The 16,448-nt window shown below is 34.8% G+C and overlaps 1 protein-coding gene across 1 annotated transcript in view; it reads right to left on the bottom strand.

Moving 5' to 3' along the window:
- The window catches only part of PDE10A (phosphodiesterase 10A), a gene marked incomplete at both ends in the record, with an annotated part of 155,867 nt that overhangs the window by 39,000 nt on the left and 100,419 nt on the right, over nt 1-16,448 (bottom strand). Inside the window, 2 exons of the mRNA XM_079550801.1 lie at nt 7,001-7,050; nt 8,949-9,069. Coding sequence (XP_079406927.1) covers nt 7,001-7,050; nt 8,949-9,069 — 171 coding nt within the window. The remainder of the gene's footprint in view (nt 1-7,000; nt 7,051-8,948; nt 9,070-16,448) is intronic.

The following is a 16,448-nucleotide window of genomic DNA, read 5'->3' as shown; positions in this document are numbered from 1 at the left end:
ACTAGCTATATAAAGTTTGTTAGGGCTGGATTTGAAGTGCAAACATTTACTATTTCCCAAACCACTCAGTTTTTCTTCTTTCTAAAAGTACTTCTTATAACTAAGAACTAATCGGAAACTGATTTTACTAAAATATCTTTACAGCAAAGACATCTCAATAAGTCCCAGGTTTAATGAACAGAATGAGGGTTAAAGTACATACACCACAAGCAATTCATTAACAAACTGCTTTGGAGGCAAGGGCATCTTCCACAGTGAGTTTTGCGGATAAAACTGGCCTTGAAAATGCTTAATGGAAAGTGATTTAATATTGAATTGACATTAAGTGAAAGCCTTAGTACTACAGCATTACTATATGGCATGATGCTTGGAAAAAAATAAAACACATTACAGAGAAAGGGGCATTAAACAAGTTGACATTAAGTGTGCATTATGGTATTTGCAGCTCACATCTCTTTCTCTTCAGTGATAGTAAACAGGTTTTTGCTCTTGGTAAAGGATGTGACAGTTTACACGTGCAAAACCACACAGTTTAATGCTGAATGTAATTGCAAGCATGTATTAAGGCTTTTGCTTCAGGACAATTTTTTGCAGAAGCAAAACTTACTACAATAAGAAATAATGACAAGAAAACAAACAAACCAATCAAAATTAATTTGGAAGGCATTCACAATCAAAAAGCTTGTATTTGCAAACTAGCTAAACTGATGTACTAACCCAATCATACCATGCTAAAATGTTAGAGCTATAAGTAAATGTTTAACAATACAAATGCAGCAATTCTACTGTGCATGAAGCACACAAGGAAAAAAAAAACAAAACAAAACAAAAAAAAAAAGTGGTAATTACCTCAATTTTTATGAAAACTTCTTATTTTTTTCTATAAAGCTAACAGTGTACTTGAGAAAAAGTTTCCATTTTTAAATCATATAATATATAAATATGTTGGGAAAAGACACAAATGTCAGATAATTATACTTACATGCTGCAGAAAAACTACTACTTGTTTTATTTTTACAGTTTGCGTCCTTTTAAATGCCGTTACTCTCTAACTACATTTCATTTCTGGTAACTCTCCAATTGTTCCTTCAGTTCTCCTTCAGAGAAGCACAAAACTAACATGTGAAAAGTTACAGTAGTTCACTGACACAGAAAACTAAGGTGACTCACCTCTCCTCCAACCTCTATGCTTTACGGTATGATCAGCAAGCATTATTCTGAAAGATGTTTGTTCAAACAGCTCTCAGAAGACATCCAAGAATGAAGATACCTGAGCTTTCAGAAGCAACACACTGTAATGCTTCAGTACAGACACAACTGGGGAAGCTCACTAATGCCAACTCAAACCACCTACTTTTTTCTCTATATACCACAATGATAGAGATGATTTTCCTCCTTTCTGTTTTACCCAGGCATGTTTTCACCACTCAACTTCCTTTCCTTCAGATTAAACAATGCCAGTTCTTCAGCTTTCTGACCATTCTCCCTGCATGCTCTTGGAGTCTCTCCAGTTCCTCCATTTTTTAAATAAATGCAGCACTTAAACTAAACATATTATTCCACTTGAGACCACAACCAACATTCAAAGGAATGGCAACGTTACTTCTCATGAAGACTAGATTTCTGCTGCTGCTACCTAGCAGTGCCTCTTTTGCAAGAGCAATGATACTGCTGGCTCATGTTTAGCCTCAAGTTCACTGCAACTCCCAGTATCTTTCTCAAAGTCACCCTACACAAGGCCAGGTCTTTAGACCTGTTTCTCATGATCACCACGAATTCTAACACTTCCCTACGAACATATCTGCAGACCTTCCCAATTCCATGCCATACGCAAATTTAATAAGCTCATATTCTCGGTGCATGCATGCTTTAATGACTATATTGAGCAAAACCAGATTCCAGGATAAATCCTTGATAATTTGTAAAATATGGAGGTTGAAGGCCCTGCCTGTGGCAGGGGGGTTGAAACTTGATGATCCTTAGGGTACATTCCAACTCAAGCCATTCTATGATTCTATGAAAATGCCCCTGCACTGTGATTGGGAGCCACAAATAACTAGCCTTTGTATAGATTCACATTCTACCTAAGGTATTTTCATTATGACCATTTTACCAATCTGTCCACCTGAACAGTAAATGAAATGGGACCAAACATTCATTCAGCTGTATCTTGATAGTTACCTATCTTACTTTGCTCCAGTTGGATAATTTATCGACGCAAAATTAAACTGCAAAACTGTAATTCATCAACAGCTTTTCCTCTCTGGCACATAGGAAAGGAACTGATTTCCTCCACTAAAAAGATTACACGATGACAGAAGTAAGTCAAGGACAGAGATTATAGTTTTCTAAATTGCCTGGAAGCTAGAAGAGTTTCACCTAGAAATATATTTAAAAGACTCAAATTTCAGAGATGTCTACAAATTTAAAGTAATGTACATCAAATTGGCACAAAACTTGAGACAGCAATGAATGAGTAGATGCTTTTTGCTTGATTCTAAGTAATACTCTTAGTAATTCACCTCATAAATTCACTAGGTGGCACTGTGCATCAAGCAGCAGCAATTTTCAGTATCAACAGAAATTGTAGACTAGCTTAATATTATACACCCTGAAGCACAGAGTCTTTGCACACGTATTTGTGGCCTCACTGAATTTCTTACAACAAAGCTACAAGAAACTCCTATCTGAAGCAAGGTTGATCTGCTTGTCAGCACAATTTTCAGTTTCAGGAGCTAAGCAGCACTCTAAAGATTTAGTGTAAGCTACTTCAAGTGTACACCTTTTAAATTTGAACAGTTTTGCATACAAATCCACAGGATCATGAGGTGAACTCCTCATACAAATAATGACTATAAACACGAATCTGAATCATCTGAAGAATGAGATAACAATACATTAGAAACTCTGTTAAGTATTTTAGAAATAGATAGATGTTAGTTTACAGCCTTCAATCCATGCACATCTTGTACTTAGGCACATCATCAAATACCACAAATTTTAATAAATCCTTTTAGGCGTGATATTATGATGATATTTAATTAAGGTCATAACATGAGAATTATGAACTGTATTTTCAACCCCGTAAGAAACAAAACAAAAAAATTGTGACTAAGTAATGTCCTTTCTTTAATAGTTGTGGAACATTCCTGCTTGATGTGGAAGTGTTTCCAGTCTCCAAGCATATCTTATTTGCAAAATGAATCTTGTCTACTTTAAGATTGCTTTATTTGCATAACCGCATCATGGACAAAGATAATTTCTTAAGAGAACATCTACATTGCACAATGCAGTACAGAGAAAGTTCAAGAACCAGAAGTCACTAGTGAGCATAGTTCTGTTCAGATCTCTTTCCTACAATGATGAAGCTATACTGCCTCTAGAACCTATGTATTTTGCACCACATTCAGCCGGATGTATATTATATGACAAAACAGATTTTGAAACAGAAGATGACTTTATGAGTGAGCAAGGAGTTGGACATGTGAATGGTACCAACCTCCTTGAGGGCAATCATTTAAAAAGAAGAATCGTGTAATCAGCAATCATCTGTACCATCAGCAGAATCATGCTATCCCTTAGAATGCATAAGTAATTAGAACAAACAGAAAGTCACCGATACTACTGAACTGGTCATGCTGGCGACCAACTCTAAGTAATACCTGCATAATTAAATGCACTCTAATGAGTAATTGGTGCAGCACCTTCCATTTCAAGTAAATTTACCCAGCTAAAGACCCCAAAGGCATTCAGTCCAGCTCATCACCCAGAAATTTCCATGTCTGTTGCTATCCGACTCATGGTACTTTTCCATGTCCTTCAACAGAGAGAAAGAAAACAAAGCTATACTGAAATGTTGCATGTGCAGGTATTTTAACAAACTCCTCAAAGTCCTGTTGAATTCTGCAGGGTGCTTTCAACACCTGCAACAAGACACCCTGTCCTGTTAAACGTAAAGGAACCCTTTCTAAAACATCTTAAAAGGCAAACGTATCACCTATGCTTTGCAAAATGAAAATGCCGAACTTATCTTCACACTGAACACTGAAGTGCTTTCAGCTCTAATACACTGAGTTAGGGAAGTGCTGTCCACAACAAAAATCACACCAGGAAAGGTTTACAATGAATACTTAATAAATCACAATAAAAACAAACAAAACAAACAAACAAAAAAGAGTTACAATGATAGGGCAATTATCTTCTTATTTCGCCATGAAGAAATAACAGCACACACTATGCAGTAATTATCAATTTGCTTTCATTCTGTAGAAGCCTAGAATTTCTGTAAAAGGAAGTTATCTTTTATCCTAATGAAACTCACTATTTAATCTACTTTAAATGTAGTTATGCAAAACTTCTATTGCAAGAATGCTCCTTAGCAGAGATTAAAATGTCAAAATTACTGAGGATGGATTTCCTTAAACAGGCACCAGTGTAGCCATACATATTTACAGTGAGAGCTGAAATTATGTAGATTTAATGCTTTAGCTTTAGATTTGATCCCAACTTTCCCTACCAAATAGTGAGAACAAATACCACTAAACTTTACAAACCACTTGTGTGAATGTTGGTATTTACTTATTATTATCAAGGTTCCTCCATCCTGACACGACCTTCTCCTAATACCTCATTCCCAGAAATCAATTTTTTTTTTTTTTTTGAAAGCATGGTGAAAATAACTGTTACATCAAATCTGTAAGTAAATATACGTATATTTTCCAAGGGAAAAAAAAAAAAAAAAAAAAAAGTATAATTTGGGAAATTTAAATCTCAAATCAACAAGCATCAAAAAATTAAGCAACTATTTCCCACCATGCATCCATTAGTGACCACAAGTAGCTTTACTTTGTCTACACTAATTACAGATTTTATAACTTTCTAAATAAAATAATTAACTTCATCTAAAAGAATTAGTCCTTTTCTGCCATTTACACTACGCAGATTCCTATTGTTCTCATTTAGCAAAGACTTACTGAATAAACTGCCAGTACATGCCAGTACTTGCTGACTGATGGTCAATCTCTTTGACATATCCTTTAAATTAAATAGTCAAGAGACAAGGATAAGCAAAGGACAACTTCTTACACAAAGTAGCCGAAAGCATAACCATTCAGTTACATACTACAAGCATGGGTCTGGCCCTAACCCCACTAATGTGAATGGAAAATCTCACACTAACATCTAAGAACTTAGGATCAGTCCCCATAATAACTACATGAGGAACATTCCATTTTGGGAGATGTAGTTACATAGCAGTGGTTAATATGTATTTTTTCAGAGGTTGGAACTTCTTAACTTTTTGCAGAAAAGATTTATACTGGAGGCAGATACATTCAACTTCTTGATAGGCTATCAAGAAAAAAAAAAAAGGAGAAGGAAGAAGGAGATGAGAAGAAAAGCAGAAGGTCTGAAAGCACCCAGGTCCTCAAAATATGTGAAGATTGGGGAGAAACCTCAGTTATACCATACAAACCTAATACAAAAAATCTCACTGTAATAGGTCTCAAGCTGTAAAGTCAATTTATTATAACCTTTCACAAAGTGCTTAGGGAGATGAACCTCTTGCTCAGCTGGCATGCAACTACTACCCCTGAAGCTGGTCAGATCTGCGCATTCAGAGTTGATGACTACAATTCTTGCAAGTTCCTGCTATTTGCAGCAGGCAGAATGTATTTGGCAACAGTTTCCTTCATCTCCCACTCATGAAAGCAAACACTGGCACCGACAAATGAGAACAAAACATTGCATTCACAAAAGATGAACACATCACTTAAATTATGTCCCTTTTGTGTTATTCACATACTTATTGAGTTCAGAGAAAAAGCAATTTATAAATAATAAAATTGGTTACCTTTATCACATTAAATAAACATTGAAAGAAAAATATGCAAAATCCATTTCTATTTTTCTTTTTTGCTTAAATTCATGTATGGGCCTTCCTTCACCTCCTTCAGATGATATGGTTGTTTTGAACAAATCAAAAATATTCTCAGGCAAGGCTCAAATCACCTGCAGGTTTCTACATCTTCATGTTTTTTTATAATTTCAAAAATGGCATTATTTCCCTTCTTCTTAGTGCATTTATTTCACAATGAGCAAAGAAAATTGGCTAATGAACTATACAAAAATAAACTAGCTGTGTAATGTAAGGAAACAAAAGCAACAGGAAAAATGTTCTCCTCTCTAATAATTTTCACTTAGAAAAGTATAATTTATTTCTTGAACCAATGAGAGATTAAACATTTCTGACAAATTGTGATTTTGAAGTTGATGGAGTTCAATGAAGTATAAACTGCATTTCCATCTCTGTAGCCATTCAAAGTAACTAAAACTATTGTACAATGTTAACTATACAAATTGATCAGGATACTAAAAAAAAGGGGGGTACAAAACAGTATTGGACACACTGTTATTCAAATTTTTACATCAGATATTCATCTCCCTTATGAATTTTAAATGTACAATTTATGTCACACTAACCAACATCCATACCTAAGATTTATATCATCTCACGATGAAGTTCCTTCTAGCAGTTATCAGAAGAATTGACATCATTTCAAATAAAACAGAATGATGTCTGGATAAAAGAACAGGTTATGCTGAGAGCAAATTCATATTATGTTCTATGTTTGTTAAAGAAAATAATGGAGCCAAATCACAAGCTAAGTTGCTACAGACAGAGTAATAACATTAGCATTCTACTATCACAGCATTCTACTGCCAAATCTTAGGGGGGAAAAAAAAGAGAAAAAAAAAAAAAAAGGAATAAAAAAAGTGCCAAGACACTAAATGTGGGAAACTGGGAAACATTACCACCATGTTAACTAAACTTTCATTTTGCAGGAAAAATAAATAAATAAACCAACCTAATGAAGAGCTAATATTCAGCACTTAGACAATATTTCCTGCTAAACGAGGTAAATATAAAATCAAAATATCATTGTAAAACTGTAAAATGCACTTGTGACACAAAAGCAGTATCTAAATCCAGAATACTTACATTATTGCATTCTCCCAGGAAATATAGTGCAAATCCATCAGCTTTCGTAGCTGCCAAAGCAATAATAAAATAAATAAATGTACTCAGAGTGGGAATCAAGCTTAAAGAAGTTCTCTGAAGTGAAACCACAGATTCAACTCTTTTTAGGACAACCATAAACATTTCTAAATGTGAAAGTCTATCACTGTGTCCTTTGAAAATTCCAAGACTCTTTTGAAATTAGAGGTACAGAACAATTCTTATTTTCACCACTGCAATGTACTATGTTCTAAAAGATTATTAGAAACAACAATACATCATACTCTTATTCTAAGGCCTAATGCCGATAAATTCAAATTGGTTCATACAACAGTATAGAAATAAAATAAGAACATACATTTATAATATGATCAGGCAGATAAGATTATAATTTCCATGAGGAAAATAAATACTGTTTGGAGATGATAAAGTATTTTTATCCTTGCCTTAAGACAGAAAAGTATGGGAAAATAAAATGCTGCAAATATTGCCATAAAAATGTGTTTCGTAACAAACTGTTTCTATTTTCTGCACCTGTCCCATTCCAAAAACAGTGACACACCACAATTTTTGTACTTGCCTGATTTTTGCTAGATTCACATTGCTGTATGAAACAGGATAAAGTTGAATTCTTTAACCTTTAAAAAACTGAAAGTCAATGAACTATTATAAGTTACAGCTGAAATGAAAACTACGAATCAGAAGAGAGTATAGGAGGCCAGTGTTTTTTACCCTGTTTTACACAGTAGACTCAATACTTACAGTTTAAGTAACTTTTCTTTTCAACAGCTAATAACCATTCTACCCAGTAAATGTACTTATCCGATACCCTACTTTAATGAATGAACACAAGAATCTGTTCAATACATTTCATGGGAGCAATTATACTTCTGTATCGTCAAAGCAGTTGAATTTCTCCATTTTTTTGACAGAAGGAAAAAAAATCTACTCTGTTGTTACTTGCTTACTGTCAACTGTGTGACATCTGAGAGTTCATGGCATGGTGGTTTGGATTCAAATTTTAAATCCCTCATATAAGCATATTAAGCAATGTAGCAAAAAACCACTGTAGAGGAAATAGAAAAAAATTTCATGTGCTTTAGAAAAGAAAAAAATAGTCTAAAAGATAAGTCTTCCAGTTTGTTGCTTGTGGTGAATTAACAAAACTCTGTTCTGATTTGCTGTGAGCTGGGCATCAATATTCAAAAAGCCACTAAAGCAAGGTCACTAAACAGAAGTGGCCCTTTTGAAACTTCATGTACATAAGAGAGAACAATTATCTACCATTACAAAACAACAAAATATCCATGATGGGGAAATTCTTCTGAAGAGTTGCATGTAACCTATTACACTAAATAAAGGTACCAATCTTTTCTATTGAAGTCTCAGTACAACCACTATGGATAAAAAAAAACCAACAAACTACCAAATAACACATTTTTACTGGGGATGGTTTTTTTTTCTATTAACTCTTGATCACATGTAGTATTATTTTTTTATATATATACTAAAAATACTACTTACATCAGATAGAAGAAAAATGCTTAAAAACTGAATTTAAGTGATGAAGACATCCTCTTTCTGTACATCTCAATTTTGTTTGAAAAGGGATTTAAGTATTCAGTGATATTACTGACAATTTTTTTTAACTTTTAATATTGATCTTCCAACACTGTCATAACCACAATAATCTATAATTTGGTTCATTTAACAGGATGATTTAATTTTGCAATGAGCTGCAGAGCTCTCTCCAAAGAAGAACCTCTCTCAGATGTAGTAAGGGATCCAATGAGGTACAGAAGCTGAAGTCCATCCTGAGAAAACATCCAAGGTATACACTACATCTCTCTTTACTAATTAAAATTTGTAACAAATGTGCTGTGCACTGATGCAAAGGAACAGATCAGACACATCAGATTCTGTGTCTTACCTATTTTAATGATGCTGCTCAGTTCATACAAAAGTAGTTGGTTATCTCCTCCTGTATCCAGGCGCTGCTCTATGTAGCTGTTCAATTCATACACTACACCTTGCATATTCGTATCCTGATACTAGTGAAGCAAAGATAAGAAAAACATCTTAGAATAATTCATTTTGAAGTTTTCAACACACAAATTCATTAAAAATTATAATTAGAGATTTCAATACCAAGTCAACCTTAACTATCCTAATGCAGCTACCTAGAGAACTGGGTCATTGCTGAGTTAAGAAGAATTTCACTTTCTGCTCCATTTGTTTAAAACGTACTAAGTAAACCACTGAACAATTAGCAATTGCCTAAACTTGGTCAAAGTCACATGACAGTGTGCCAAGAAGAAACTCAGATGCAACAATTAGGAAGCAAGCAACCTTCAGCTCCTTTCTTTGAAGCTCCTTCTCCACCAGGAAAGGAGGCAACTAGGTACGTTTGCCAGCATCTTCCGCGTGAAATTCATTAACCAAACGTTCAAGATGTGCAAAGCACCAGAGATCTGAAGTGGTATCTCAAGCAGATCCATCTTTGAAATACAGAAGCAATTAACAGCACCAGACTGAAGAACAGAAATTGCAAGAGTTAAAACCATGCTAGACGCTGTGGCTTAACAGGCATTTCTTTCAATGGAAGGCAGCAGACACAGACCCAGAGATTAAAAAACAAGTAGAATATTTAGCTGGGCACAATGAAACAGCAGCACGTGTTAGAATTTCACATGAAAGGAGACGCAGCCTCCCTAAAGGGGCCCAGATGCATTTAGTTATTCAGTTCTTCAGTCCTGAGGGGCTGATAAAACTGGCAGCAAATGTGCATGTGTAGCATGACAGCATCACAAACAATAATTTCACAGAAAGCAATACTTGGCAGTAAGTACAGATTCAGTATACTGCCCAAAACTGGTAATGTGGTGACTAAACAAAGTAATATGGTCGATTACTTATTGAACTCAGTGAAGCAGTAGATTTTGTCACTCAAACTAAAAATGAAGCTAGTGATATTTAGATTAGATCTAAATATTTAGGATTAATGTTGCTTGAAAGACTAAGAATTATCCTTCCGCTCATTCATACGTTAGAGTCAGATGTGTTGAGAGTAGACTAATCTAAGTAGTACTACAAAAATATGCCACTACAGTTCAGAGAACTACCCATCATCTACCCACTGCTTCCACCTTCACGTGCACATATTATTGCCTGCTTCATATTTCCATAGATCTTCTCTGTCTGTATCTTCATGTGCAGGCAATCCTCACTGGTGGACTGGATACATAACTTACACTGCACATTCTGTGACATATTTTTTGCTTTCATACATTTCTACATACAGAGCCTATAGCTGTATATCTAGGATACACTTGGCTTCTTCATTTCAAACCAAACCAAAAGAAAAAAAATCAACAAAGTGCATGCTGGATAATGCCAGTTCCTGACTCTCTTAAATTAAGGAGATTTTAATCCTGACCTAAAAATGGCTCCTGAGCACATACAACCTCTGCTGTGACCCCCCCCCTAACATGTGGTGTTGTATTAATCTATTGCTCCAGATGGACATACTGGAACATTTGAGACCTAGCAAGTCGTATAACATGCCAAGCACTTAATTCTCTCCATAAATTGATGTGATTATTATAATTTTTGACAGCAATAAGGTCACACTGCATACATGTAGTTAATGCTTGGCTAAGTCTTGAGTTTATAACACAGATTGCCATTACCATTATTAGCTCAGTATGGCAGATGGCAAGCTTCCATTTGTAACTGACTGTCCTCTGCTGTGTCCCGTATTTATTATTGTATAGTTTTTAAGAGGCAGAAAACAATAGCTTAGTTTCATGAAAGTGGAATTTTTACGAACAGCTTTATACTTTTGATATAGCTGTAAGAAGCCATGCAATGGGAAAATGGCTAATGTAAGTCTCTTCCACTCATATATGTTAACCTACATCCGCAAAAGTATGTGTAGACACATATCCTAAAAGAAGGCAGGTGATCAAGCACGTATGCACAAAACCTTTATTACGTGGGAAAATGCCTTCTCCGAAACTTGGAATTGAATACTCCTCACCTGTGATATACAGTCAGGATTTAAATCTTCAGAGGTTAAAGCTAGTACAACAGAAAGCATCATCAAAATGAATCCACTGGCATAATACCAATTTTCACCATAATCAAGCAGCAGAGCTGTGTGCATAGCAATTACATAATAAGCTCTGTGCCCTTTATCCTCACCTCTGCAACATATGATAGTAAACATTTTGAAGGCAGGGCAAACCACTGCATGCATTCATGTTACTGAAAGATGGAAGCCTCATACTCGTACACACACATTTGTAATATGGCAGATTTCTATTACTGATAATCCAAGAATCCACAACTGGTCAGATTAACAAATTTGGTCTAGATCCACAATTAAGTAATTCTACAACTTAGAACAATCAACAGCAAGGAGTTATTTCATTATACTGTAAAATATCCTTGATTTTTCTAACAGAGAAGTAGAATAGATATATTTTTTTGGCATTTCAGAATGGATAACCACAAAATCTTTGGTTGAAAAGCCACAATCCTCTTTATGAAACCATATTTTTAAACACAGAGTAAGTCATAAGCAAACCACAGTACAACCACTATTCAATGCAGATGCTAACACAGGCTTTAGGAAAGGAATTCCTAAAAAATAAGTAAAAATCAACACACTCAGTGAAAAAACCACATTTTTGTCATAAAAAAAAAATCAGCTCCTTAATGTACGACTGTAGCTTATTTTGCATTTAAAACATTATTAATATTCATTTTAGTTAATCAATTCTTTCATTGCTGATTTCCTTCTAAGATTCTGTGTCTTTTGTATATTTGCTGTAAAATTCTGGATTTCAGTAGTGTTATATTAAAATAATTTAAGTGAACTAGAAAATGGTTCGACGATACCACACTGCTATGATTTCATATTATTAGTACTCCATAAAAGGAAAACGCCTAATAATTAATAAGGGAAAGCTGCTACAGATAATCATATTCAAAATGTATAAACACAAAAGAAGAGAGGCTGAGAATCACAAAATTTCTTGCATGAAAGGTGATACTGAAATATCAGAAAATGAAATGAATTTAATGCATTCTCTCTGAAAATCTGCCATTAAAAATGCAAGCACACAGTATAATACACAAAGAAAATTTTATCAAACTGCAATGAAGATTAATCTACATGTTTTCATGCTTACAGGGCACTTGTGCCAGGGGCATTTTATGATGCTGCTGAGAAGAAAAAGTCCTTCTGCTGCAACAAAAATACTTCATTAATAGAGCACAGGGTCAGTAAGTGCAATTATAATCCATAAGTTTATCTGATTTCTACGTAACTTCCTCAATTATTTTCTGAGTAAGAAGAAAAAATTGTTCTACAATAATTATTTCTACACATACTACTGAATACTTTTTCCAAATTAACAACTGCTAACTCTTGCAGTAGAAACATATCCTTTTACAGCCTGCATAGTTTATATCAGTACCATAGGCTAGGAGGAATAAGAGCAAATTAATAGCTGGATGTACTTTGGGGATGGAGAATGGCACTGGATTAGGAGAGGAAAAAAACTGTAAAAGCTACAACACATGAGGGAGAAATTGATCACAGCCAGAAAGACTACTTCTGATTTTATTTCCTGTTTGTAATTTAGACCTCTTGGGCTGGCTTCAGAGTATTTCAGAGATCACAAGAACTGTTTGTCAATTGATGCAGAAGGCTTCTAGCTGACCATGGGTCTGAATCAGAGCTGTACTGATTTCTAGGAGGTGGCTGTGAAGTCCCATTTTGCTATGTACTCAACAGTTGGGCTGGATAGCAGGATAGATATTCCTGTTTTGCCCAGGAATTGGGAGAACATGCTGAGCTGCCATACCAGTATGCCTTGACTTCTGGGAAAGCAAGAATCAATTCTTGGTCAAGCAAGCATTTTCTTGAACATTTTCTACATTCCAGCTGAAAGAACTCATGTTATACATGTGTCCATGGCTACTCTATCAATTTGCAAGGCTCTCTAGAGGCACCACAGAACCCTCATGATCAATGGGCCTCAGCTACTCTATCCCAGTATACTTTAAACTGAAGTCATGAATCTGAATTTCAATTAGAAATAATTCCTGGAATAGGGTTAGGACCTATTAAGACTCAGTAGTTGTTGAAGGATTCTAAATCACTAAGATTAAAAGATGTTCCTGAGCTTGTTTGTATGTAGGCCTGAGAATTTAAAATGCCTATATGCTCTTTGATAACATAGGTAACATCTCAGATAATCAGCTAAAAATTACAGAATGGCCAGGGTTGGAAAGGATCTCAAGGATCATGAAGCTCCAACCCCCCTGCCACATGCAGGGCCACCAACCTCCCCATTTAATACTAGACCAGGCTGCCCAGGACCCCATCCAGTCTGGCCTTGAAAAAAAAAAAAAATAATAAAAATAATAATAATAATAATTATTATTATTATTATTACTGTTGTTAAATAAAATAATAAAATAATAAAAATAATAAAATTATTATTAGTAATAATAATAATAATAATAATAATACAAGAAATCAACAAACCACCTGAATTAAATACAGCTTCAAGACTTGCAAAATCTACAGAGTGCTTCATCCACAACAATATCCATAGGCAAGATTACACCACAAACATCTAAATTGGGGAGATCTGAAATGTGACAAGAACCTGTATCCAACAATCTTTCCTTTAAACTGATAGCTATTCCCTTTCTCTGTGAAGCATACCATAGAAACTAAGCTGCTGGTAAGCCCAGAACATCTCCTGATAAACTTCATCGAAGTTTTCTTTCCTATAATACTGAAGTCTCAACAACAGAAGAGTCATCAGAGACCTAAGACCTTTTGAAGCAGAAGAGCTGCAGTCACAAAAATGAATACATAAGCTGTCTGATGCCTTTTGCCAAAATGCATTAATTTTCCCTTGCTTTCATGTAGCTTTATGTAAATTAAATATTTATATATAAAAAAAACAATAAAGACAAAAACAAACAAACAAACAAAAACCACAAATCCACAGTCAGCATCTTGATTTAACAATCTCACTCTATCTAATTTTCCAGTTCCCTTCATAACTTTGATCCCTAAACTACTTCAGGGAAGGACATTAATGCTCAGTTACTGTAGATTTTTAAAAGAACCATAGTATCAGTTAAGTAATTTTGGGACCATTTGCTTATTTGTCCTGGCAGTAAATGTATTTTTAACCTCAATCATATTCTTGCTTCCAAAACAATTTTATTTAAAAAAAAAAAAAAAAAGTGAGAAAATAAATACTGGTTGTATTTTAGATATAGTACTCTTACTGAATTTCTGATGACCAACTTGTATAATGAAAGAAGAAACTTTAGGAAAAGCCAAAATGTTTACTTAAATAAACTAATGAAGGTGGGAAAATGACACCCAATTTTATTCAGCTTATCGTAATATGCATGAAGGTTAGGTGGCATACGTCTTTGATATATATGTTCATATGTACAGTCAGCTCCTATAGGCTTCTACTTTCACACACTGCAAGATTTTACATTGTTTAGGTGCTCTAAGAGCTAGTTTACATCTTGTACAGAAACTGGTATTTTTCCTTTTGGGCATGGATAATAGAGATAACTGTCCCGAAAACAGTGAAAACACATCTACACTGCACATATAAAGAAGCAACGTGGTCCAGACCTCATTTAAAAAAAAAAAAAAAAAAAAAAAAAAAAATCGCAGAAAGGGAATAAAACAGACTGTTTGCTTTGGGGTAGAAATACTGACCCATGGATGTTAAATCCTCAAATCCTCAAACTGAAAAATGAAACAAAAAAAAAAAATGTGGCAAGTTTAAAAGACAGAAATCATTTTCAAAAATCACACAGCTTGGGGAGAATGCTCAGCAAAATCTCTCAGCTCCAAAAAGACGTAACTAGGAGACGTAACTAGGATTGGCAAGAGTAACTACTTTTGTTTAAACTTGGACATTGGAAAGCAAGAAGTTGTAAAGAGCAGAGTTAGCTGAAGAGATTAGTTTTAATACTTGTACATTGCCTCAGAGAAAGCTGCTTCTACACGCATTTGTCTGACGTCTATTCTTCTTGTTTTGACTGGAGAGGACATGGGTTGTAACTTGCTCTGTAAATAGAGTTCGGCATTGCAGCAACACAGACAGGTATTTATGTATTGTTTGTTCACACATCAAACACTGCTCACAACAAAACCAAAAAGGGGAAAACACAAAATGGCAGTTGGTGAGACAAGCCCTGTTATTATGGCTAAAGATGCAAAACAGCTCTTACTCTGCACGGAAAAGGTTCACAGGTTTTGAAAACACATTTTTACAAGCTCACTAGACATAGCAAGAATTTTCCTAGCAGAACTACTTGAATAGCCCACGTTTGCAGGGATCTCATTCAAATACTTCCATCAGCTCCTTCCCTGTTATCAAACAGTAACACTGAAATAAATTGCTTCACTAGTAATAGGAAAAACACATAATGAAAAGCAAAGGCTTGACTTTTAAGAGCAGAACATTATGAATATATAGAAGTACCCATATTATTAATTGTAAGGCTCATAAAACTGCACAAATATCTTAATTATATCACCTCTCCATATTGAATAATAAAACAGCATAATGTCAATTAACAGCTTCATTTTAACTTGACAGGGCTGAATAACACTTCTATTCTTAAAAATCTTTTTATAAAATCACATTCCCTCCTAATAGTCGACTTGCAAGCACTCTAAAAACATTCTGTACAAAATTAAAAATAAACTTCCTCGTTTTCCTACCACTATTGCTCATCACTATCACAGTATCTGTGAGACTTTACTTATAAAATAAATCAACTTACACAAGCATCTTCTTTTTGTGTCAGTGGGTGCAATGCCATTTGCATCATTCCTAAAGGCTGAGTGTTTGTTCTAGCTCTCTCAACTTTTTAATTAATTTGTTACAGTATTAGCTCTAGGACAGTAAAACAAGGTTTAAATATCCAGTCTTTGATAAGGAAATACTACAAAGAATGAGCTTGCTTTGCCATGTCTTTAATAAGGAAATACTACGAAGAATGAACTCTCTTTGCCAACGTGTCATAAGACATCAAATTTTTGTTATCAGTTGCACTGTGCAGATACATGCAATTACTGAAACTATTTACTGAAAACATGCTTGCTAATTCTGTAACTGTCAGTGACACGCTGTGCTGGGTGCTAGCTGGTGCCAAGGCAACTACCATAAGTTCCAAGTCCAAAAAGGGGAAAGGAGAGGATTAAAGTATTATTCCTGCTTCCAAGAATAAAGTACTGTAAATGAGCTAGTCACTTGCTAGGTAATAATTTTCTGGTGTTTATATGGCAAACCTGCAAAGTGAACTGCTGTTGGCATCAACCAGAGTTTACAAAGCTTAGGTACTGCCAAAATGCATCTTCACTAGA

Source organism: Tetrao urogallus, assembly GCF_951394365.1.
Source record: "Tetrao urogallus genome assembly, chromosome: 2".
Taxonomy (NCBI): domain Eukaryota; kingdom Metazoa; phylum Chordata; class Aves; order Galliformes; family Phasianidae; genus Tetrao; species Tetrao urogallus.
This window is presented reverse-complemented; position numbering and strand designations above follow the sequence as displayed.